The following is a 23,547-nucleotide window of genomic DNA, read 5'->3' as shown; positions in this document are numbered from 1 at the left end:
ACGTGCTTTCGAACTGCTAGGTTGGCAGAAGCTGGGACGAGTCACAAATGTCCTTAGCCTAATGCTGCATTCATGAGGCTCCTCTATTCTTATTCTTTCAGTTATAATCATTGGCCTTAAGCTTCAAAATGATATAGAATGTGTGATTTCTATAGAGTGGTTGTCTCAAAACCTCTTATGTACATTTCTGCTGCCTTTGTTCCTTCTATTTTAACTTCAAATTAGGGGTAAAAGGTTGGAGGAGACACTTGAACTACATGACTTCCTGAGAGAATATGAAGATCTAGAGGGCTGGATCAATGAGCAGAAGCAGGTGGCCAGTTCTGAAGACTATGGAGCTGATTATGACCATGTTCTTGTAAGAAATAATGCTAATGGTTAGAAAGATTTTCAGAACATGTTGCAATGGTATAAAATATATAACATGACTGTTCAGGAAGAGTGGCTTCATACATGATTTTTGCAAGACTGGCTTTGTACATGTAAAATGTACAGAACAAAAGAACATGTTCTTTTTGGATGGAATAATCTACTGAGCTGTGAGTTAAGGTGTTGGTGAAGCTAATTACTTTCAACTGAGAATAGCCTCTGGCCAACCTTGTCTGGGCTCAGAAGGTAAGCTGTTTGAGTCTAGCTAATACTTGGATAGGAGACCTGGAAACATCAGGGCTATAGGCGTGACTGAGAAATTGAAATAGTATCTCAGAAGAAGACAACATTAAACTATTTCTGTGTTGCTGTCAAGGATACTGTGTGAATGTATCTATGAGGTCACCAGAATTTGACTTATCTTTTTAGGCATTTTAATGCATTGATTAATAATTATTTTAGAGAGCTTTTGAAGACAAGAAATATTTATCAAATTTAGATGCTTGTGTAAAGGCTAATCTATTCGTGATTATTCATTGTTTCAAATAATTAGTATGATGTCAACAGAATAATGATGAAAATATTACTTTTCTGATCAAGGAGATTGCATAAAAATCAAAAGAATAATCTTATTTGAAATAAATATAGATATGATTGTCAACTGGAATAGTACCTGAACACCCTTGGATTAGAGGCTAAAGTTTAAAGCTCCAAATAAATAATCCCCCTCCTGAGCACTAATCATATGGTACATGATCTGACTGAGGTTGAGGGGTCACTTTTTTTTTGCTCTCCTTTTTTGCTTTTACACTTGAGATGATTTTAAAAAATAGATTTTTCATGATTAGTTTTCATTTATAATTAGCATTATAGAATTGGAAGAGATTTTCAAGCAATTGAGACCAAGCCGCTGCTCAGACAAAAGTATTGTACTACCAGATTATACATCAGCCAAATTAATGTTTGACCAATCATCTCAGCTAACTTGGTTTCTATTGGAGACTTTGACATTTTAACAGAATTATGTTGAAAGAAGAGCAAAATTTTAGTTCCTGTGAAATTAAGTGAATGTCATTAATAGACTGCTCGTGTAATATTTATTATTGTTTAAGCAGACATAAAACTGGGAAATATGTTAAAGATTTTCAAATTGCTCTAGAATTTTCCTTTTAGAACAAAATATAAAACAAAGATGTTTGGAATTTCAGACTCGGTAGACACTGTACTTTGAAAAAAAAATGTACTGGGATCATACAGGAAAAAATCAAAAGGGCTAAGTTGGAAATGTTATTCAAAACTATTCATCACTTCAATTTTTCCTTCTATTGGTTTTTTTATAGGTCCTTTGTGTCAAATATGATAAATCTCAGCATCAGATGGAAATTGTTGCCCAGAGAGTTGCCACATGTGATCAGTTAGCACAGAAAATGTTGGATCATGGCCATTTTGAATCCAGGGAGATTCGGAACAAGCAGAAACAGTTGAGGTAAGAAGGCATTCTTGTCTTTTTCCATTATTTTTTCAGCCTGACCATTTCTTTCTCAAGACAAAGATCAGGAAGCTGTAAAAGAGCCATATTGGGGTGGGGGTGGGGAGGAGGAATATTCCATGAAGAACATTTGGGTGGCATGTCTAGTTTGTTGCAAGACCTAAGTTATTTCTTAAACTATTCAGAATTTTACAGAAGTGGAAGGATTGTTATGGCAATATTTAAATTCATTACTTATTCTAAGCCAAGTGAAAAGGAGACTTTCAAGCAATATAATATATAAAACACATGCATTTTGATGACTTTTTATATGCTCTTATATTTCTTATTAGTTTAAGGTATGGTATTATTAGTTTGTTCATATAATTTTAATCTATCTAAAAACCTTTCAGAGATGGAGAACATGGATAGATAGATAGATAGATAGATAGATAGATAGATAGATAGCTTTTTTCTATCTTGTTAATCTTTTATTTATATAATTTTATTTATATATTTATTTATATAATTAAAAATTATATATTCAATTCTTAACATAAATTTAATTTATTGTATTTAAGGCAAATATTCATAGTAAATTCCAAAGTTTTGTCCAATTCTCGTCTGGCAAATCTTTGAGATTTGAGCCAAGTTTAATTCATAATTGCCTCTAGTTTTTTCATCTGTTTTTGGGTTAGATGAAGTAATGTATCTTTCAGGCATTCACCAAATAAACTAGAATTTGTTGTGAGCATCTCCTTAAATACAAACAGCTCATAATACGGACCTACCTATATTAGCATCCACATTATCGATGGCTTGTACATATGATTTTAAAGATATGATCACATTGGTTCAAGTGAATGAGATGCTCCTATAACCCAAAATGCATGCTATTAATTCATCACCGCCAAAATAGTTATTTTCAGCAGACTTAGATCATGATGAACTTAGAACACTAAGTTCTGTTTTATCAAATTTATCATGAAGACAGCATAGTAGGCTGCTATAGAGGTGAAAAATTCTGGGATAGCTCCCCCATGTTTATATACTGCAGGTGGGTATAGTAGAGTTGGAATATTATTTTTTGTCTAATTGGAATATGATGTGTTGCACTGTAATAGAGGAGACAACTTTTGCATATATAGTGTGACATATATTGAGTTCCTTTTGGAAGGGCTAGCAGTGGGAGATAATAGATGTCTAATACAAGTACATATGCTGCCTTCAACATATATGTGTTTAATGGAGTCATGTTACTGACAAGATAATGAATTGCAAAGAAATTGTTATTAATACATAAGTTAAACATTTCGTTTCTATTTCTTTACAACTGCTGATAAAAAATGGCCTGGCTATCTTCAAATTATACATACAAGAGAACAGGCTTAGGTGAGGGGGAAAGTGTTACAATTCAATCTATTTATTGCCCAGTGTATTTTAACAATGATATAGAACTGTGCTATGAGGAGCTTACGATTTACATTTCTTATTCTTGGGGAATTAATGACAGAAAGAAAATGGATTGAAAAAAGTAGATGCAAAAGTAACATTAGATAAATATGAAAAAATATAGTTGTATATCCTTAAGTAATTTATGAAAAAAATGCTTAAGATTACTTCAGATAGATGTACAAAATCTACAAGAATCCAGATAACCACTAAAATAGTAGCCATGAGACACAGTTCCTGGCTAAGGGTGGTGACCCCCAGCCCCTCCAGGCCAAACGTGATGATATGGTCAAACTAGGTTAAGTCAGTGCAGCAGTTCAGGGCCAATCCATGTGAGGTGATGTGTCTCCCACAATGCACACCGAGGGCGCAGAACTTGCAGTCGCCGAACCAGACACCGGTGCAGAGTGGTGGGAGGGTGAGGGCAGTGGGCAGGCTGAGGCAGCAGCAGGCGTCACGGGTCAGGCACTCCAGGGTGGCCACGTAGGCGCACAGGGTGAGTAGGCAGCGGCACAGGTCCAGCACCGGGTAGGCCACCAGCTGGCCCGGCCCATGGAAGGTCAGCCACCTGCCGCACCCATGCATGCCACCTCCACACCCAGTGCCCGCAGCCACCCCGGCAATATCGCCTCCGCCCCGCTGCCTGCCCCATGCAGCCCCACAATGTAGAGCAGGCCCCGCAGCTCCAACAGCACTGTGGTGTTGCCACTCCCGTCTCCTCCAGGTATCTTCAGGACTACCATTAAAAAGAGGTGGAGAGGGAAATCGTGTCTGCCAGGCCTTGCCTCCCCATTGGGCCAAGGGTCTCGCAGAGGGCAGGGTGGACTTGACAATTGCGAGTTATTTGAGGAGGGAGTATCTTTGCCACTGTGTTTTCTCCTTCTGACTTGTGGTCAGCCTGGCTGACACGAGGTGAGCATGAGGTAGGTGCGCACATGTTTTCCGTGCTTCAGTGCTAGGCTCTCCATGCTGCAGCGCAGCATGGAGAGCCTGGATGACACGGGTGAGCACAAGGCAGGAGTGCACATGGAGTCTGCTTTTTCATCAGGGCATAATTAAGTGCTGCTCCCGACCATTCCTGGTCCTCTCTTACTTACAACTAGGAGATGGTGTAGTTGGGCAGCAGTGAGGGGTGCAAAGTTCCTGCCAACTTGCCTTCGTTGCAGACAACTTGCATGTGCAATGTTTGCCAGCCAGGTCTTTTGGTGTGCTCAGCAGCAATTCCTATTAGCTTTTGAAAGCCAATAGAGGAAGTAGCACAGCTTGTGCAAAAGTTGAAAAAATCCATCAAAAAAAGGTGCCGGAACTCCGTTCTGAGCGTTCTATGAGAAAAAAAGCCCTGGATAGATAGATAGATAGATAGATAGATAGATAGATAGATAGATAGATAGATAGATAGATAGATAGATGGATGATAAAAAGGATGGTTGGCCATTGCCAGAACCACCATCTCCTCCTCTTTCTCCTCCTCCTCCTCCTCCTCCTCCTTCTCTTCCTCCTCACCTCCTCCTTCTTCTTCTCCATTTTTGTATGCATACATGTATACTTTTGTTAATTAATTCAGTACTACAATCAAATTGTACACATTTCTTAACTTGTTTTAAATCTTAACTCAAGAAATATGGATAGATTTCTTGTAAGGGGAAGGTAAATAGATTTATAGTATGACACCACTGTGTATTTTTTAACTTCTGTTGCAGAAAAACACCATCAGAAATTGGCATAGCTGATTGACAGCTAATCACTGACAGATACATTCTTTCAGGATGTCCACTTCTGACTTGCTTCTGGATACTGCCTCCTACCTCTCACTTTTTTCCCGCTTTAGGAACAACTGGCAGGAGCTGCTGGAGATGACAAACTACAAAGGCAAACAGTTACAAGACGCTGAAGCAATTTACAAGTGCCTACAGGACTTGACGGAAGCCCTCTGCCACATTGAGGTGAAAGAAAACAGTTTTGTTTCCAAACATGTATTTTTTTAAGGCTCAGATTAGATATGAAAGAACAACCATTCATTTCTATTGTTTACCTAGCCTTTCCACACTAATGGCTAACAATAAATGTAAAACTATAATATTATGAAAGTTTACATTTCTCACAAAGGTGCTTTTTCAAGAGGCAACTGGACTTTCTTGTTTTTCTTTAAAAATGTTTCACTTCTCATCCAAGAAGCTTCTTCAGCTTCTTGGATGAGAAGCGAAACATCTTCAAAGAAAAACAAGAATGTCCAGTTGCTTCTTGAAAAAGCACCTTTGGGACAACCATGACCAGGATGACTGAAAATCTCCATAAAAGTAAAGGTAAAGGTTCCCCGCACATGCATGCTAGTCATTTCCGACTCTAGGGGCCGGTGCTCATCTCCGTTTCAAAGTCGAAGAGCCAGCGCTTGTCCAAGGACGTCTCCATGGTCATGTGATCGGCATGACTTTCCCTTGTTGTAGTCAGATTGTTTTGTAGCCATCTGTGTGTGGGTGTGTCTGTGTGGGTGCATGGAACGCTGTTACCTTCCCACCGTAGTGGTCCCTATTTTTCTACTTGCATTTTTACGTGCTTTCGAACTGCTAGGTTGGCAGAAGTTGGGACGAGTAACAGGTGCTCACTCTGCTACGCAGCACTCGGGATTCGACCCGCCAAACTGCCGACCTTCCGATCAACAAGCTCAGCGTCCTAACCCACTGAGCTACCGTGTCCCTTTAAAATCTCCATAGACATTTACATTTGCCATAACATTTTTAAATCAGCAAAATATAAAAGCACAATAAAAACAGTTGTCCAAAGTTTTATTCCCATATTTTTCTCATATATTTTCTCATACAGAAATGTGGAAATTGAATAAGAGAATTAAATTGTACTCCACTACATGAATTTTTTTTCTTCAGCCTCTTTCTTTCAAGCATCAAAAATGGAGGAAAGATTTTAATATTTTTTATTTTTTATTTTTTTAAGTATGTTTTATTAAATTTTTAACATAAACACCTTAATATTCAGTAGACAGTGTGTTGTCTGGGTTTACATTTAACAAACATTCACTAACAATTAAATTCTATAATGTATAATTCACATTATAACTTTACTTGATTTCCTCTTTCCCCCATAGTGTTCCCTTTTACCAACCTTAAGTTAATATAATTCTTATTGTTTTAATCAATGATAATTAAATATAAAAGTCTTCTAATATTTCTATAAATAATAATCACATCAATATAATATTCCTTTTCTATCTAGTCATTCTGGTTGTCTCATCATATATCCTGCTTACAATTCTTGTTACATTTGTTTTTCCCACAATGTTCTAAACATTTTTACTGGCTAAAAATAGGTATTTCTTTTTTTAATATTCTCTCTGATAGGCCCCCTCATCTACTTTCTTAATTTTCACTTTAGCCTTTTTCTTTTGCCCAATGTCTTTCTTAAACAATATGTTCTGCTGAGTCAAAGAATCTTTCCATATTCTTATAGGTGTTACTGTAGATATAAAAAGTAAGTCAAGTACAGTATCTTTGTTAGAGGCATTTGCCCACTCATTTTTGTTGAAAATCTTTTTCCCTCTTTTTCTCTCTGTTTCTCTTGTCACTTTTTGTCCCTCCAGTTCTAGTGTTTTCCCTGGCACCTCTGCAGTCCATTTTATCCAGTCTTTTTTCTTATCCTCAAGTTTATTTTGTGATGTTGATGTCTTTTCCAAATCCAGTATTTCTTGTAAGTTTTTTCCACTTGGATTAAATCATACTTCTTTGTTTTGTAGGATTCCGTCTTTAAATCTTTATCCTCAGATTTGTGTAGAGTTATCTGTTTTATCTGTTCCTTCTCTGTTGTATTTTCCTGAAATTTTTTTTGTTGTAAAGTTGGATCGGACATGAGTTGGTTTATATTTTCAAAGTTATTTGGATTTCTTTGTGGTTTGAAATCATTGTTATTTGAATTAATTGCAACATATTATATTTCTCCTCTTGAAAAGTATTTATTATTTCTTGGTAAGTTATTTCTTTTTCTGATTTTCCATGATGACCAAGAATCCAAATTCCCCCCCCCCCGAAATAGCTTTGAAGTCAGAGTGAAATAGATACTTATAATCCAGAGAGTTCAAAAAAGTTCTCTTGTTTTTTGTTCATTTTATCTGCAGCCCAGATTGTTTTCTTTTTTGTCACAGCTGTTCTCTATTGTTAAAGCTTTGAAAGTCACCAGTAGAGATTAGGTTTTTTCAGATTTTACCAAGTCTTGCATGAAAGTCATAGGTGTCATAGTCTTTATCCACCAGTAGGTGTAAGCAGTGGTTTATTTTTCAGATTTTGGTCTTCCATAAAAGGTTTAATTTGCTGCTTTCGTTAGCAAAAGGGAGGAACAAAAATACCCCTCCTTCACTTTCTGAGGTTTTTTCCTTCTTGGGAATTTTTTTTCCCCCTTCAGGAAAGTTAATAGGTAGGATAGAGAAAATCGATGTTCTTACCCAGATTCAAGCATGCTGTTTACAATCAGGTTAAAGTAGTGCTTTTGACTTCAGTTGCTTACAGCTTGGGCTAGACTCTGAAGTTAAGCTAGCCTTTCTCCTGTTGGTTTCTGGAACGCTTCTCCTGGACTGATCAGGTTGACCACCATCTCTCCAAGGTCCCCAGGACTTTCCTACGTTCTTTGCCGCCTCTCCGGGGTGGCTTCTGGCCCATTTAGTGTCTCCTAACAGGAAGAAACCCATTTAGTGTCTCCTAACAGGAAGAAACTGAGGGCACGGAGTCCCAAACCCCTTGACTGCTGCGCAGTGGAGGTGAGGGATTTAGATCAATATATGGGTATAACTCTTTTCATTAACAAATAGACTCCCACATATGCAAATGAAAAGAGTTTTATATACTGCCTATCTTAGAACAAAATCAAACCAGAGCGATTAACAGAAAGCACATTTGGTTTTTAGGACAAACTGAAGTCCATCCCAGATTCCACTGCTAAAGATCTGAGTGGGGTGCAGTCACAGCTACGTAAGCAAGCAACTCTTGAGCATGAATTATTTGGGAATGAGCAGCAGGTAAGCTACACTGCAGTCCTAAAAATGTATTAAGAAAATTTACATGGTTGCCCAACTCTCTGAAACTCCAGGCAGCTTACAGATATAATGGTCTTGCTTTGAATTTGCCTGTGGTTCTTGTCTTCTGAATATGATATGCTTTAAATATAAATTAGGACTGAAACTAATCTTATGCTAATGCTATAGTGATTAATGCCTTAGGTGAGGAGGAGAGGCCAGGTTATATACCTTCAGACATGGAAATTCAATGGATAACACTGAGCCATTCACATTCTTTCAGCCCACCCTACCTCAATATAGGGCAGTTGTTGCAGGGAAAACTAGGGGGTAAGAGTGCTAGGTATATGCAATGTTCAGTTCATGAATAAAATATTACTTATAAATGTAATAAATAAATGAAAAGAAGAAATCACATGTCTTGAATCAGGAACTTCTCAGAGGGTTCTTTCCAGTGCTATGGGTGAGATAGTAGAGTCCTTCCTTGCCTCGAATATACCTATTTATTTATTTATTTATTTATTTATTTATTTATTAAATTTTTATACCGCCCTTCTCCCGAAGGACTCAGGGCGGTGTACAGGGCAATAAATATCAAAATGTAAATACAAAAGTTAAAAAAGAGTTTTAAAGAATTAAATAATTATGCCCAATATAATACAATGCTAAAAGTGTGTTAAAACTAAATCCAACCCCAAACCCATCAGACCAGGCCAGATTGTTCAAATAAATAAGTTTTTAAATCGCGCCGGAAGGAGCGAAGGTCGGGAGCCATCCGGAGCTCAACCGGCAAGCGGTTCCACAGGTCTGGCGCGCCCACAGAGAACGCCCTCCCCCTGGGGGCCACCAATCGACATTCTCTGATCGGAGGCACCCTGAGGAGGCCCTCTCTGTGGGAGCGCACTGGACGGAGGGAAGTTGATGCCGGCAGCAGGTGCTGCCGTAGGTAATCCGGATCCATGCCATGTAGGGCTTTGTAGGTCATAACCTAGAACTCTTTTATCTCCTTACCACCCAGGATTATCAGGCTGAGACCTTTGGAAAGGGAGAAGAAGCTCCAGAGCTGCAATCCCAGTCTACCCAACCTCGTCCTTACTTTCACCTTCCCAGTATTTGTCCAGTATTTGCTTTTGCTACCTTGTGAGCTGCTAGCTTCAGCAATTCTTCCTCCACCTCCTTTTGGAGGAAGAGAAGGAAACAGGCTGAACATACTGAGCAGTGAGAAGAAGGCAAATCACCACTTGGGCTGACAGATTTGCTGATGGACAAATGTGAGGCAGTCATGTCTGCAGAAAGGAAAACGATTTGGCTGCTGCTTCTCCTCTGTATTCCTGCCAGTGCTATCAGACTATTTCTCATACAGACGTGAAAGATTGTCCCCCTGGGCTACTTAATACAGCCAGCTGCAGATCTTGTGCCAGTTTCAAATCCCCAGCTAGTGTAAATAGACTAGACAGCCTGTTTCAGTCGTTTAATTTTCAAAGGTCTGCTTGTCTCTGCAAAACTGAAATCCAAGACTCTGGCTGCTTAAGAAGTTCTGTATAGAATGGAGTATAGTTACCCATCTTTTGGGAAGATGTAATTGATGGATGGGTTCTTAAACTTTTACTTGGAAAGTTAAATTATTCACTTCATTTTCTCCTCTTTTGCAGCTGCGTATTTTGATTGATACTGCAGATGGCGTGCTCTGCCTGTGCTCTGAGAGGCAGGCAGAGGCGATCAAGGCAAAGCAACAGGCCTTAGTGGAGAATTGGGAAATTTTGCGATGTAAAGTGGAACAAAACCGGGAGAGGCTGGAACATGCTTGCAGATTATACCGCTTCCAAACCTATGTAAGGATTTCAATGTCCTTGTCGCATTTTTTAAAACATCCTATATTATTCTGTGAACTCCAGTTGTGTTGGCCAGTTTTTTTTCTAGAATGATCAATCAATATTCTGCAACTGATCCATACAATTGCACACATTTAACTGCAGACTGTTATATCATGTACCTGCATTAATATATCATTTATAGTGTACATTCTAAAGATGAATGACCCGGCTTAGGTCTTTTGGAAAACAAGAGGCCTTCGTACTTCAGATAGGATCTTCTGTAATGCTAAAGGTTGACATCCATCTTTCATATGGACCTATTAAAAGTTTAATGTAATATTGCCAGCATAACGATTATGAAAAACATAAAGAAACTGTCTCAATAGCAATCTTTGTAAAGTTCTTTCATCTAATAAATTTCTAGGGTTAGTTATTCAAAATACTTTAAATCCATTTAGTTCTTTTTTATTGTACTGTATCTTGTAGTGTTCAACTTGACTTTCCTCAATTCTTTCCCTCATCTGTCTCATTTTTGTTTACTCACATAGTCTTCCTGTATGGTTTCTTCTTACATCATTACTTGTTTTTGCACTCCTCCCCTATTTTCCTAAACCAACTTGAATCTGGGGGCTGCTGGGGGACTTCTATTACTTTTCGTCACCCCCCTTTCTGCCAAAGGCCATAAAACCTATGACAAGAGGGGTTTCTGTTATAGCAATAGCACTTAGACCAGGGGTCTTCAAATTTGGCCCTTTTATGACTTGTGGACTTCAACTCCCAAAATTCCTCAGCCAGCATGGCTGACTGAGGAATTCTGGTACTTGAAGTCTGCAAGTCATAAAAGGGCCAAGTTTAAAGACCCCTGACTTAGACTTGTATACTGCTCCATAGTGCTTTACAGCCCTCTCTGGGTTGGTTTACAATATCAGTCATAAAAGGGCCAAGTTTAAAGACCCCTGACTTAGACTTGTATACTGCTCCATAGTGCTTTACAGCCCTCTCTGGGTTGGTTTACAATATCAGCTACAGGAAATTTGAACATGAATTGTCATAAATAGAATTTGCATTTGATGCACAGCAGCTACATAAATTCTTTTGTAACTGTTTTATAGTTTTGCTGCAATATATCCACTTAGCTGAGCTTTGATGCCCAAGGACATGTATTCTATACTCGATAGATAGCCTTGACAGTTTTTAATTTTTGTTTGAGGCAAAACAATGCGTGAACCTACGTAGGAATAACCAACCACATTTTAGTGCTATGTTTGAACCGAGCCACAAGAAGTATCATCTGTTGCCTATATTGTCATCTAAGGATATAAATCTTACCCCATATCTTAAATTTCCTTTCCTCAATGTTAAGGCATGGGACTATTCTTCCTGGGCATCTGAGATGATAAGAACAATGGCAGCTGAGGAGACCATTAGAGATGCATCTACCAGCGGTCTGAAGATTAATCAGCATCAGCAGCTATTGCCAGAGATTGAGTCTCGGGATGAGATTTACGAGCGAGTATCACAGCTGGGACAAGAGCTTGCACTGGAACAGAAAATGGCGACAGAAGAGGTATATATACATGATCTAGTTTTGTAATTTTGCACAGAGCTCAGACCACCAGCATTTCCATAAAATTAGCCTGCTATGAATAAGTTTTTAAATCCAGAGATTTCATGAGATAAAAACCAAGCAAGATATGGTACTTTTCAAAGGAAAATGAATTTTATTAAAATACACCCACCGGCTTTCTCATGTATAAACAGGCAATTGCTGTAATTATAATTGGAAACTGAGCATATTTCCATTAACAGCAGTATAAATTACATATCAATAATTACCCCTTCATGGATTATAACTGATGCTTTATAGCAGTTGGCTTCTTCTTTTTTAGATCCAAAGTATATTAAAAACTCTGATAGAAGCAAAGCAAAGAGTGTACCAGGTATGGGCACAAAAGAAGGAATGGCTAGAGAAGACCCATCTTTTGCAGATATTTTACCGAGACTGTGAATACCTGGACAACATTTCAAACTCCCAAGAGGTAGTGCTGTTGCATGCTTTATTGGTGTTTCAATGCATTGTAAAGTGTATTTTAATCTATTAAGTACTTAATCTCTGTCTTTTGTCCTATGCTCTACCTATTCCTTCTATCTTACACATACTTGCATATACAGAAAACTTATATCAGTAAGAAAACGTTTGATTTTGACCAAACTTATTGATCAAAATTCCTAAAAGGAAATTTGGTTTCTGACTTTTTAGTAGCGTAGTCAATTATACACCTGTGCAAGGATATATGATGTGAAATTAATCCCTTGATTCTAAAAAAAACCTATCACAGAATAACAGAATAATAGAATAACAGAGTTAGAAGAGACTTTGGAGTCCAGCCCTATACCATTTCAGTTAAATGGCTGCCCAGTCTCTTTTTAAAAGCCTCCAGTGATAGAGCACCCACAACTTCTGAAGGCAACCCATTCTACTGCTTTATTGTACTCACTGTTGGGAAACGTCTTTTTAGTTCTAGGGTGATTCCCTCCTTGATTAGTTTCCATCCATTGCTTCTTGACTTGCCTTCTAGTGCTTTGGAAAATAGCACAGCCTCAGAGGAGTAAGCATCAACCCAACTCACTATCAAATTGTAATGACATTCAATGTAATGGCATTAAATATTTGCTTTTTAAGCTAACACCTGCCAAGGAAGGCATCAGGGGTTAGTTGTTGTAGCAGATGAGAAGGTAAACATTATTCCTTTTCCCAGTGCTTTTTTTGTAAAAGAAAAAGGTGCCGGAACTCACACATGTCATACAGCCCGCCTTGCCTACCCTACAAGGTTCCATCCAAAAAAGGTGCCGGAACTCCGTTCTGAGCGCTCTATGAGAAAAAAAGCCCTGCCTTTTCCACATATCATGGTCCGATTGAAAATTACTTCCCTGGTAGCTACTATGTGAAATAAAGGAACTGTTAGCTGCTGACAGTGTGAGCACCATTTGTCTCTGGCTGAAATAACAGTTTCTGCTTGTATGGTTATGGTGTAGAAGGTTTTTCTTGAATCCATGATTCAAGAAAATATTAAACTCACTTCCACCTGGGTTATAATGCACATTCGTTCTATATTTGAAGAGGAACAAATTATTGTTTTTAATAAGTTGTCTTGTTATTGTTCTTTGGAAAGGAGATCAAAAGTCTTTCACCTAAATTCTCACATTTTCCTGTTTCACACACCAAAGTTTCAGATAGTGTTTTCAAAGAGATTTATGCAGCCAGGTTAACCCTTGTAAGTGGCACAATGTTAGCAGAAAGCAAGCATTTAAAACTGAGAGGGCAATGCATCATTAACTTTTCATCTGTATTTGGAAAGGGAGTGTCTGGATGGTGTTAACCACGTGTGAATATTTGTCTTTTATCCCAATGGATCTTGATTGAACTGAAGTGTATCTCTAAATTTATAAAAAGGCTATCCCAGCAGTGACATATGACAGAAAGAAAAGCACTGGGTCATGTTCTGAAGTAGACTGCTTTCCCATTCATGCCAGTGTGTCTGGCCTTGATTTTACGCCAGCAGCTTAGGTTACATCCAAATTACTTAAGGCTTCAGAAGTTTTCAGCAAGGTTTAGTCTATGAGTTCTCTGTCCTAAAGTAAATAACAGCACATATGGAGGAAATTAAGCAAGTATATATCTGTCTTTTTTATTACTGACTCTGGGAATGCCATTACTTGGAAGAGTTGTAGGAAATTTTTTTAAGACTTTGTTAAACAGAGAAGCTGCTATTCCTTCTGCAGATATTCCTTGTGCAGATTGAGAGATGGATAGAGAAGATTAGTGCAGCTTTTTTGCTGTTAACACCAGTAGAATATATTCTTGTCTTTCAAGGCTATAGAAGCACTGGTGAGTTAATAACTTAATTTTTTTTATCTAAGAACTGTTAATTAGGTCTCAGATTACACATCTGGCTTCTGCCTCATCATCTTGATCATTTTTTCGGTTTGCTGCATGCTCCTATTATTTTGCAGTCTGAATAAGCAGTCGTGCCACTATGTCTCGTTCTTAATCAAATACAGATGCCTTCATTATAAAAATACGTCTTTACATTTCACTTATTCACATCAGAGGAAGAATGGAAAACTCTACTGCCAACATAAAAAGGATGAAACATTTGTCTTAAGCAACAGCTCAGAAGCAAAGACTGCTTCGGCTTTTCAAACCCTAGGATTAAAACTTCAGGATGTCATGCAGATATCTTCCTAACAAGACTTCAGACACACCCATCTTTATTTCTACTGTGGAAGTTATGTTGTCTTCTGCCAGAGTGGTTCCATCACCGATCTCCAGAGCTACTGTTTATGGTGCTTCTTTCCAAAGGATGCCACCAGCAGAAAATATATCAGACTCAGCTTGGTATTTTCCAGCTTATTCATCATCTGCAGAGACCATCTTGCCTTCTCCCTGCCTTTCTTCAGAGGTTCACAGCTCAAGGCTAGATATAGTGTTGACACATTCAAATAAGAGGAATGGTTTAGAGAAAGATAACAGCTGTATTAATTCTTCCACCTTCAAGTCTGCCTGTTCCACACTTTTGAGAGATACTCAGTGCAAAGGATACAACAGCACTGATGCTCGATCATTGCTTGTCTCCTGCAGTGGTGCAAGTGACTGGAAAGGAAATTACTTGGATGCTTGTCATTCTTCTGCAGTAGCTTTCCATTCGGCTGCTTCAAGAGTTCTACCATGCTGGACATCACGTCTAGATGTTACTCTGTGTTCCATTCCAGATGCTTCATTGTCTCAGAATAAAAATCTGTATCAAATTGTTGCACCTTGTAACTCCAAGTCAAAGGAGCAAAACCATAATCAGTGCAATTCTCAGTTTTCAGATCTCCATGCTTCAGTAAAAGTCTATGTTTCAACTTGCAGTGTTGCTATCAAACCAATCAAAGCAGCTTATTCCAGTGTTCTATTACCTCATCTGAAGAAAAAATCAACTACTTCTCCTGGTCTTACAAGAGAAACCCAGAAGAGTCATCAAGTTATCCCTTCTGGAAATGCTGCAGATCACCAAGTTAAACAACTTCATGTCATCAACCCCACTAAGTGTCCCATTCTTCCTCCACAGACAGTCTTCAAAGAAATATGGTTGGCTCCATCTACATTAGCTAAAGCAGATACCCTTCTTGGCAAAAGAACTGTTACACGTTCACAATTAGATCCTGATATGCTTGTCTTTCAGAACCATCACTCAGCTAGCAAAGAATTTGGGAAGTCTTCTAGTGTTGGAATAATTCCTGCTCATCACAAGATTTCCAAGATATCTTTAATACTTGCTACCCCTTGGACATCCTTTCCTATTAAAGTAGTAAAAGAATTCAGAAATTCAGTCTTGATCAAAGCTACAGGTTCAGATATGGGTGGTTCTACTTTACAGTCAGATTGTAGAGGCTCTAGCATCTTATTGTCCATAAACCCTGTTTATTGTTCTGAATACCAGCATTCACAAGAGTCAAAGCATCTTCAGGATCCAGATGCTGCAGTGAATGTAGGTCAAGCTGCCTTCTTAACAAATATGCAGGCATCATCTCATGGACATGGTGAGAATACATGGTGTCCCTCTATCTCAGTAAAAATTGCATCCTTTGGAACTGGGAGGAAAGTGGTGAAGATTTCCATTCCATTTTAAAAAAATGTACTCTCAACTGTAATTTGTTCTGAGATTAGTTTTAATTGACAGTATTATCAATTCTTTTGTTAATTGGTTGTAAAGGTTTCTGGGAATGGTAAAGCCTTCAAACATACTTTTGTTTTCTTAAAGTAGGATGATTAGGAACCGCAAGACTCTAGAGGTGGGTTTGTTTCTTCTTGACATTGGAAGTCTATTTATCAGTTATTGCTTAAATTCTGCTGTTTCAAGCTTTCACATAGAGTAAAACAAGTTATGCCTTCAGTGACTCTAAATATGTGGCTTTAGTGAAATAGACGTCTCTCTCTCTCTCTGTGTGTGTGTGTGTGTGTGTGTACATGTGGACACACCAAATGCCGCTCACATTTGCTATATTTTCCAGTGCTGTGTGTTTGTATGTACATGTGTATATACTCTCTGTAAACTGTCATCTAATTATTATTAGTAAGAACTATGAATGCATTAAAAGAGAGACTGTGTACATAGATATACATAAACATATATTTTCAAACCAAAAATATGTTAAATCTTTTTTTCTAGAAATGCCTTATTAGCTTGTAGTTTACACTAGGAAAAAATAGATTTGGTCTGGGGACAAGATATTAGAGCCCCTTCAAGTTTTAATACTAGTTTTATCTGAAGGAAAATAAAGTAAGAAGAACAAAAAAATACACTGTTGTATATTATGCAGTATACAAAAATGTAGGTCTTCTATTGTGCTCCTTTCTGACAGCAGATTGGTGGAAGATGACGTCTTAAACAATTTCTATGAAACAGAAAAAAAGTTGCCATTTCTTAAAATAGTATTATTTCAATAGAGAATTCAGTCTGATTTGAAAAATACATTTCTAGTTGTCATTATTCTATATATGCATTTTTGCTCACTTTAGAAAAAATGTCTTTTGAAAGATCTTTGTTCTTGAAAGATCTTGATTTCTCTTAATTTTTATTGTTTCTTGATAAGGTTTGCCTGAGAAAGATAATCAGTAAAATTTACCCTTAATCATGATCTGCATTTCACTGCTATGTAAATGGGATGATAAATCGTGACATTGTTCATGTGTCATGCCCTACTTTGTGGAATACTTAGATCTTATGGAGAATATTTCAAAAATAAATATTGTTTAGTTCAAGCATGCAGAATCCTGCTTTCCTACCTGTATAAAGATTCTTTTATATTCTTTTTTATGAAAACCCTTGTGTATTATTACCACAGGACATCGGGCATGCCATTCTTCAGCCTGTGATAAGCTGACAGATACTTGAAATAATGACTTCAGAAGCTGTAATGTTAAATATGAAATGCCACTCTGAGTATTGCTTTCATTAGTGGGCTGCTCAAATTTGCTGCCTTATTTCCATAGTTGTGCAACTATGCTCTTTGTTTCTGCAAATTGTCATGTGCAATACAGCTTTGAATGGCAGGTACAGTTTGATATGTAAATATTGTGCTTAAAATGGGATTGAAACAAAAAACTCCCCATTCCAAAAGTCACCCTTGCATTGATACCCTTCAAAGGGACGGGTGAATGGGAACACGTTGAATCTAGAGCAAAATTCTGGACAGAGCAAAATTCTGGCTCCAGTCTGCATTAGGGTGTAACTCAATACGTGAAGAAGTCCCTTTGAAACTGCTTGACCTGTTGTCTTCTCAGATATCATTCTCAGATGAGACCATGACAATCTGAGCGGAATCAGTTTAAAAGCAGTATGGGCAGAAGAACAAGGCACAGTTCTGTTATGTGAATAGCCTTCTGTTCACATGACACTGGATGGAATCCCATGTAACACATATATTCATATTTATTGTGCATTTTATTTAGAGTATTCAATTTCCTGTGATATAAATGTTTTGCAGCTATTTGCATTATGAGCACTTGCTATATAATATAAAATGATTCACATAAAGGAACAGCTAATATAATTTCCATATATTAAAGATGGTCGTTTTCAAGAGAAGACACCAATATAAAATACTTACTTGCACAAGGGGGCTTTCTGTTCTCATCTGTGTTCCACTTCAAAATGCATTTATCTACCTATTTTATTTATGGAATTGCCCAACTTGGTACAAGAGAGAAAGTTGGTATAGCAATGGGTCTTTAGAAATCATGCCAGAGTTCACAAGCACACAATATTAAAACAATAGAAATCAAAATAACAAAAAAGAATGTCCATCATAGAAGAAAACATTCAAGCAATATAGGCAGTCCCAGAAGAGGCTTGCTACTCACCCTAATCCAAGTCATGGGGAAAAGCCAGGCTTTGTGGAATTCTGTTCAGAGGGCAGATATCATGATAGAGAAAGCTTGCTTCCTGAATCCTATCAGGTAACATCAGGGCTTTTTTTGTCATAGAACGCTCAGAACGGAGTTCCGGCACCTTTTTTGGATGGAACCTTGTAGGGTAGGCAAGGCGGGTTGTATGACATGTGTGATTTCCGGCACCTTTTTCTTTTACAAAAAAAGCACTGGGTAACATTGTTTAATCAAAAGGACCTTATAGGTGCCCACTTTCTCCAGTCTTTCAGGCAAGCAGAAACTATTGGAGATAAGCAGTCCTCGGATAGCCAGGGCCTTTAGAGGTGGCGACCAGCATCTTGAATGTCATCAGAAGCTGATTGCAGACAGTACAGCTTGCTGAGCAGCAGTGTTACATGGTGTGCTCACCACTACATTCTGGCCAGCTGTATAAATTTCAGGGGCAGCCCAGTGAAGTGCTCATTGCAAAAATCTTCACTCAAAGTGGCTAGGACATAAATGATAATTTAGAGGACTCAGGTTGAGAATATATACTGCTTGGAATGTATATAGCTAATTTATTCCACTGCCTAATTTTCAAGCTTTATTCGTTCAGGGATGGGTGGCATATAAATTTAATAAATAAAATAAAAATCTTTATGTTATCCATTGAATATGGTTTTCTATTTGGAATTCTTGAAAATAATATTTACAAAAAGAAAAAGAAAAAACAACAACCTCCAAACAGGCTACGCTATATTCCTCTTCTCTTGATTAATCCAAATATCTGAGCTAACAAGAGACCAGAGCTCTGTAAGAAACACATCTTGTAAAATCTCTTTGAATAATTTGATCATCTGATGTTTCTTGACTTTCATTCCAGAAAGCAACAGATTTGGCCCTATAATTCCATATTGTTGTTGTTTTAAAAAAAAACCTATATTGCCAGAACTGATTCCAATTTTTCACAGATGTATTTGAAAAGCTGTGATTTTGGAAGCAGTGTGGATGAAGTGATACAGCAGATCAAGAAACATGATGCTTTTGAGAAGATTCTTGCCTCCCAGGAAGAAAAGGTAAAATCTTTATATATAATATATAAAGAAAGACATGGGAACATTCCAGGTAAAACCTGATACTTAAGTGTCATCTCGGCGGACTGGGATAAAAATTCTGTGACAAACTTGCAAAAACAATTCAGACAACAGGTATTGTTTTATAGAAGCTGATCTATAAGAGACTTTTAAGTGTTGATGTTCAAGAAATATGGGAGTTCTTCAGGCAAAATAACTGAGAAATTTTACCTGGGAGAAAGAATGTCTTAGTTTGACACCAAATGTCACCGAAAGCAAAATATACAGCGAATTTAAAGATATACCCTTAAATAAAATTTCCCAAATAATATTTCAGATAATATCAACAAGATAACTAGAGGTTCTCAGAAAGCTTTACTCATTCATATCACACAAATACACATCTGTATATTTTTGTTACTGGTTTTTGGTTATGGGCAATTTTGAACTTCCAATAGAAAAAATAATGTTTTATGTATGCAACCTGTGATCAGTTAACTGTGGTTGTGATTTTAAGTGTTGGTTTTTCAGGAACTATCTCTTCAGGAGCAAATGGAAAAATTGCAACCAAGCAGTGAGTTGGAAGTAAGACAGATTCAGCAGAGGCTCAGTGTGGTGTTAAAGAAAAGAAGATGCATCAGAGACCTTTCTCAAAGTAGGCAAGAAAAACTGCAGGTAGAACTCCTGCTGGCTCTATTCTACCAGGGTCTAACTGAGGTGAGAATAAGTTGTCTATTAGTGAAGCATTGTCTGGGAAATAAAAACTTTCATTCTCTTTGCAGGCCGTGAAGGGTTGCTGTCTCACTCTCCACTCAGACTGCCAACTCAGGTAGTCCTCAGTTACTGATTGCAATTGGAACCAGTAACTCCATCACTAAATGATGTGATTGTATAGTGAAATATCACATGACTGCACCTGATTCAGATGTCAGTTCCAGCTGCAGTTGTGAAGTAAATCACTCATGGTGACTGAGATTAAATCTGTGATTTCCTGCTGTTTTCCCATTGACTTTGCTTGTTAGAAGCTGACTGTGAAGCTTTCGAATGGTAATCAGATGACCATGAGATGCTGAGGCAGCCCAAGTTTGAGAAACAATGATAAATCTCTTTTTTCAGTACTGTCATAACTTTGATTGATCGCTGAACAAGCAGTTAATTGAAGGCAAATGAAGACTGACTTTAATAGTTAATTGTTGTAGTGTGTATGGATGTAAAAAGGCGCCTGCTGCAGCACAGTAATCAAAATAAACATTCTACTAAGCAAATAATTGAGGCAGAATAATTAAAGTATCATCTGGAATTAAAGTAATTTTGAAAAAGATCAGACATTGTCATCTGCAGTGGCATCCATAGGATCTTGCTGCTTGCATCAGAATGACAGAAGCAATATTGTGACATCACGCCACAAACTCCACCCTTTTGGACCATGCAACACTGCTTTGGTCAGTCTAACCCCCACCCTTGCCCAACACCTGTAGTCCCCTGACCCTCTTCTGACCTTCTTGTGTTTTCCCACTTCTTTTTGAGTTTTTTTTTATTTTTCTCACATCTTTTAAAGAAAGAAAAATCAAAAGAGCTATTGTACATTATTATAATTCTGAGGCTCTGTGCTTTGGAACATGGTGTTCACATTCCGTGTATTACTATAAAAATACATTTAAACATAAATGGAATATAATGCAACATTTAAATTAACATTTAATTTAACATTTACGTTACAGCAGCCTTCCCCAACCTGGTGCCCTTTACATGTACATAGATTAGCCTCTAAACCAAAAATTTTAGTCACTATGGCTATGAATATGAACTGTGAACTATAATAGTGATATAACCAGTTCATCTGGAGAGCAAAAGGCTGAGAAAGGACATATTATATTAGAGAGCTACCATTATATCTTATTCTTGTACATTTGGAAGAAATCCAAGGTATTCCTTTATCAACTAGCTGGTAGCCTTTGTTTTATCACTATTTCTTGGCCTGACTCAGTACTTCAGGAGACCTAACTACAGTTAAATCTGAAGAAATGTTGCAACCACTAACTTCCACTTGTTTTTTCATAGTGGGTCTCAAGTCTCGCCAAAAAAAAAGTTACACTGCATTAATTTAAGTCTGATCTCTCTAGTGATGTAGAGAATTAAAGGGCTTTTGTTTACAGCTTTATTTCAAAGCTAGTTCAGTTACATTATATCACATCTTTGAAATGTCAAAACTGATTTACAGATTCAACAGTTTTGCAATAGACACACATCTTCAGCAAGTCTTCACATTTGAAGTCCAGGTCACACTTTGGGCTGAATTGCACCCTTGAACCGAAAAGCAAATCTGATCTTATCAGATTTGCATATACCACTCTTAGTCTTGCATATAGTGATAATCGTGTTGCTCCTTTGGTGACAGGCAGAGGGTTGGATTGATGAACGCATGCAAAAGATGAAGGTTCCTTCTTTCCAAAACTTCAGCAAGTCATGTGACAAAATGAAGCTTCTTCAGAAGCATCAAGTCTTTGAGGCTGAGATTCTGGCTCATAAGGATATAATTGCAACTGTTAACATGGCAAGTATTGCTAGCTTACGTTTTGTGTTCTTTGGTTCCTGTGAGGTTCTTCTGTAGCATGAAGTCAAATCATGGATGGATGGATGGATGGGTGGGTGGGTGGGTGGATGGATGGATGGATAGATAGATAGATAGATAGATAGATAGATAGATAGATAGATAGATAGATAGATAGATAGATAGATGGATGGATGGATGGATGGATGGATGGATGGATGGATGGATGGATGGATGGATGGATGGATGGATGGACAGATGGACGGACGGACGGACGGACAGATAGATAGATAGATAGATCTGTATTGCAATTGTTAGAAAATTTAAGCCTTAAATATTTTGATCGCTCGCATCACCTTGGCTGCCTTCTGACAGATAGACAGCATTAGACAAGTGTAATCTTTCTACTTCTTTCTAATATCCTGAATAATTTACATGTCAAATCAGTCAATCCATCTATCTCTGCTGGATACAAATCTGGATCAGATATCCCGGAACCAGTCTTAAGTACACAGTGTGTTTAACCTTTGCCACTGGCCTTCCAATCTTTTAGAACTGAGTTGCATTAGAAATAGCATAGAGATATTGCAATTTTATTTTTATTAATTATTCCCTCTTATCTATTTAAAGAGAGGAGAAGCTCTACTACACCATAATATTCCCCAATCGGAAGAGATCTGCCAAAAGATGTACTTGCTCCAAGAACAATGGAAAATGTTGGATCAGGCTGTTGCTGCTCATGGAAAGATGCTTGAGGAGAGCAGGGATTTTCTTGAATTTCTACAAAAAGTTGACCATGCAGAGGCTTGGATCAGAGACAAGGTCAGTGAATTTGCAGACAACTCTTTCTGTTTAGAAAACACATTTATAGCTGAACATTTGAAAAATGGTAATTGTAGCAAAAAATGTATACTTTTGTTTAATTTTGAAAAATGCCTGAAATGTTTTCCTGTTTCCAAATATATGAATATAAATCAAGCCTGTATTTCACAGAGGCTGCTACTGTGTTCTATATGTGTGACTATCCTATTAGTTTATTAAGCACTAGAAATGTACTTTAAAAAATGAGCAATGTTCAAAAGAATACAAAATATATATCTTCCCACAATTAACTTGGTGACCATCAAGGGGAGGGGGATTTTTTGTTCCAAAATGTATTAAGAATCTTTTGTTAAGCAGTTGCTATTCATTTTATATGGGTATTTTAGAAAGTTTTGTTTTGTATTTTAGAAAACTGTTACATAATTTTATGAACTGCAAGTAGGCATTTATTGGGTTCTAATGTTAGATAAAGGGACGTGGTGGCTCAGTGGGTTAGGACGCTGAGCTTGTCGATCAGAAGGTCGGTGTCAAAGCTCGTCCTGCAGCAAGCAGGGCAACGTCCGAACACAGGAACGAGAGACCTCCGCTGCGAACTGAAAGCACTTTATTCTCCAAGGCAACAGCCGCAGCAAGAAACAAAGCCAGCGTTGGCCGCTACCTGCAGCCAACGCTGCTATATACACACCCGAAACACCCACCCATACTCCACCCAAACACGCCCACGCCCTCCCATTCCCTATATCTTTCCCACCCCTCCCCTACAAGCCCCTTCGCCTGGCGCCTAACCAGGTAAGCCCTCTCCCGTGCTCTGCCGCCACCATGCTCCACCCCCTCACCCCCTCCCTGCCACGCCCATCTCCGGACCCCCCTGTGGTCGTCTACGTTCGGGGCCCCCAGCCACCCAAGCATTGCGACAGGGAGGGACCCGTCCCCCAACAGGCTCGCCGGCTCCCGAGCAACACAGTCCCGTGCACGACCATCCATCGCCCCGGGCAGCTCCGCTGAACGTGGTCCCGGCAGCCGAAGCTGGGGAAGAGCCGGCGCCGTGCTGCGGGCTCCCGAAGCGGCG

The 23,547-nt window shown here is 38.2% G+C and overlaps 1 protein-coding gene across 1 annotated transcript in view; it reads left to right on the top strand.

The window, feature by feature from the left end:
* The window catches only part of SPTBN5 (spectrin beta, non-erythrocytic 5), a gene marked incomplete at both ends in the record, with an annotated part of 118,472 nt that overhangs the window by 41,686 nt on the left and 53,239 nt on the right, over positions 1-23,547 (top strand). Inside the window, 11 exons of the mRNA XM_083355348.1 lie at positions 226-358; positions 1,710-1,855; positions 5,055-5,232; positions 8,196-8,306; positions 9,956-10,135; positions 11,481-11,684; positions 12,007-12,156; positions 19,004-19,108; positions 19,637-19,822; positions 21,504-21,663; positions 22,291-22,482. Coding sequence (XP_083211474.1) covers positions 226-358; positions 1,710-1,855; positions 5,055-5,232; positions 8,196-8,306; positions 9,956-10,135; positions 11,481-11,684; positions 12,007-12,156; positions 19,004-19,108; positions 19,637-19,822; positions 21,504-21,663; positions 22,291-22,482 — 1,745 coding nt within the window. The remainder of the gene's footprint in view (positions 1-225; positions 359-1,709; positions 1,856-5,054; positions 5,233-8,195; positions 8,307-9,955; positions 10,136-11,480; positions 11,685-12,006; positions 12,157-19,003; positions 19,109-19,636; positions 19,823-21,503; positions 21,664-22,290; positions 22,483-23,547) is intronic.

This window comes from Vipera ursinii (assembly GCF_947247035.1).
Source record: "Vipera ursinii genome assembly, chromosome: 1".
NCBI classification, from domain to species: Eukaryota; Metazoa; Chordata; class Lepidosauria; order Squamata; family Viperidae; genus Vipera; species Vipera ursinii.
This window is presented reverse-complemented; position numbering and strand designations above follow the sequence as displayed.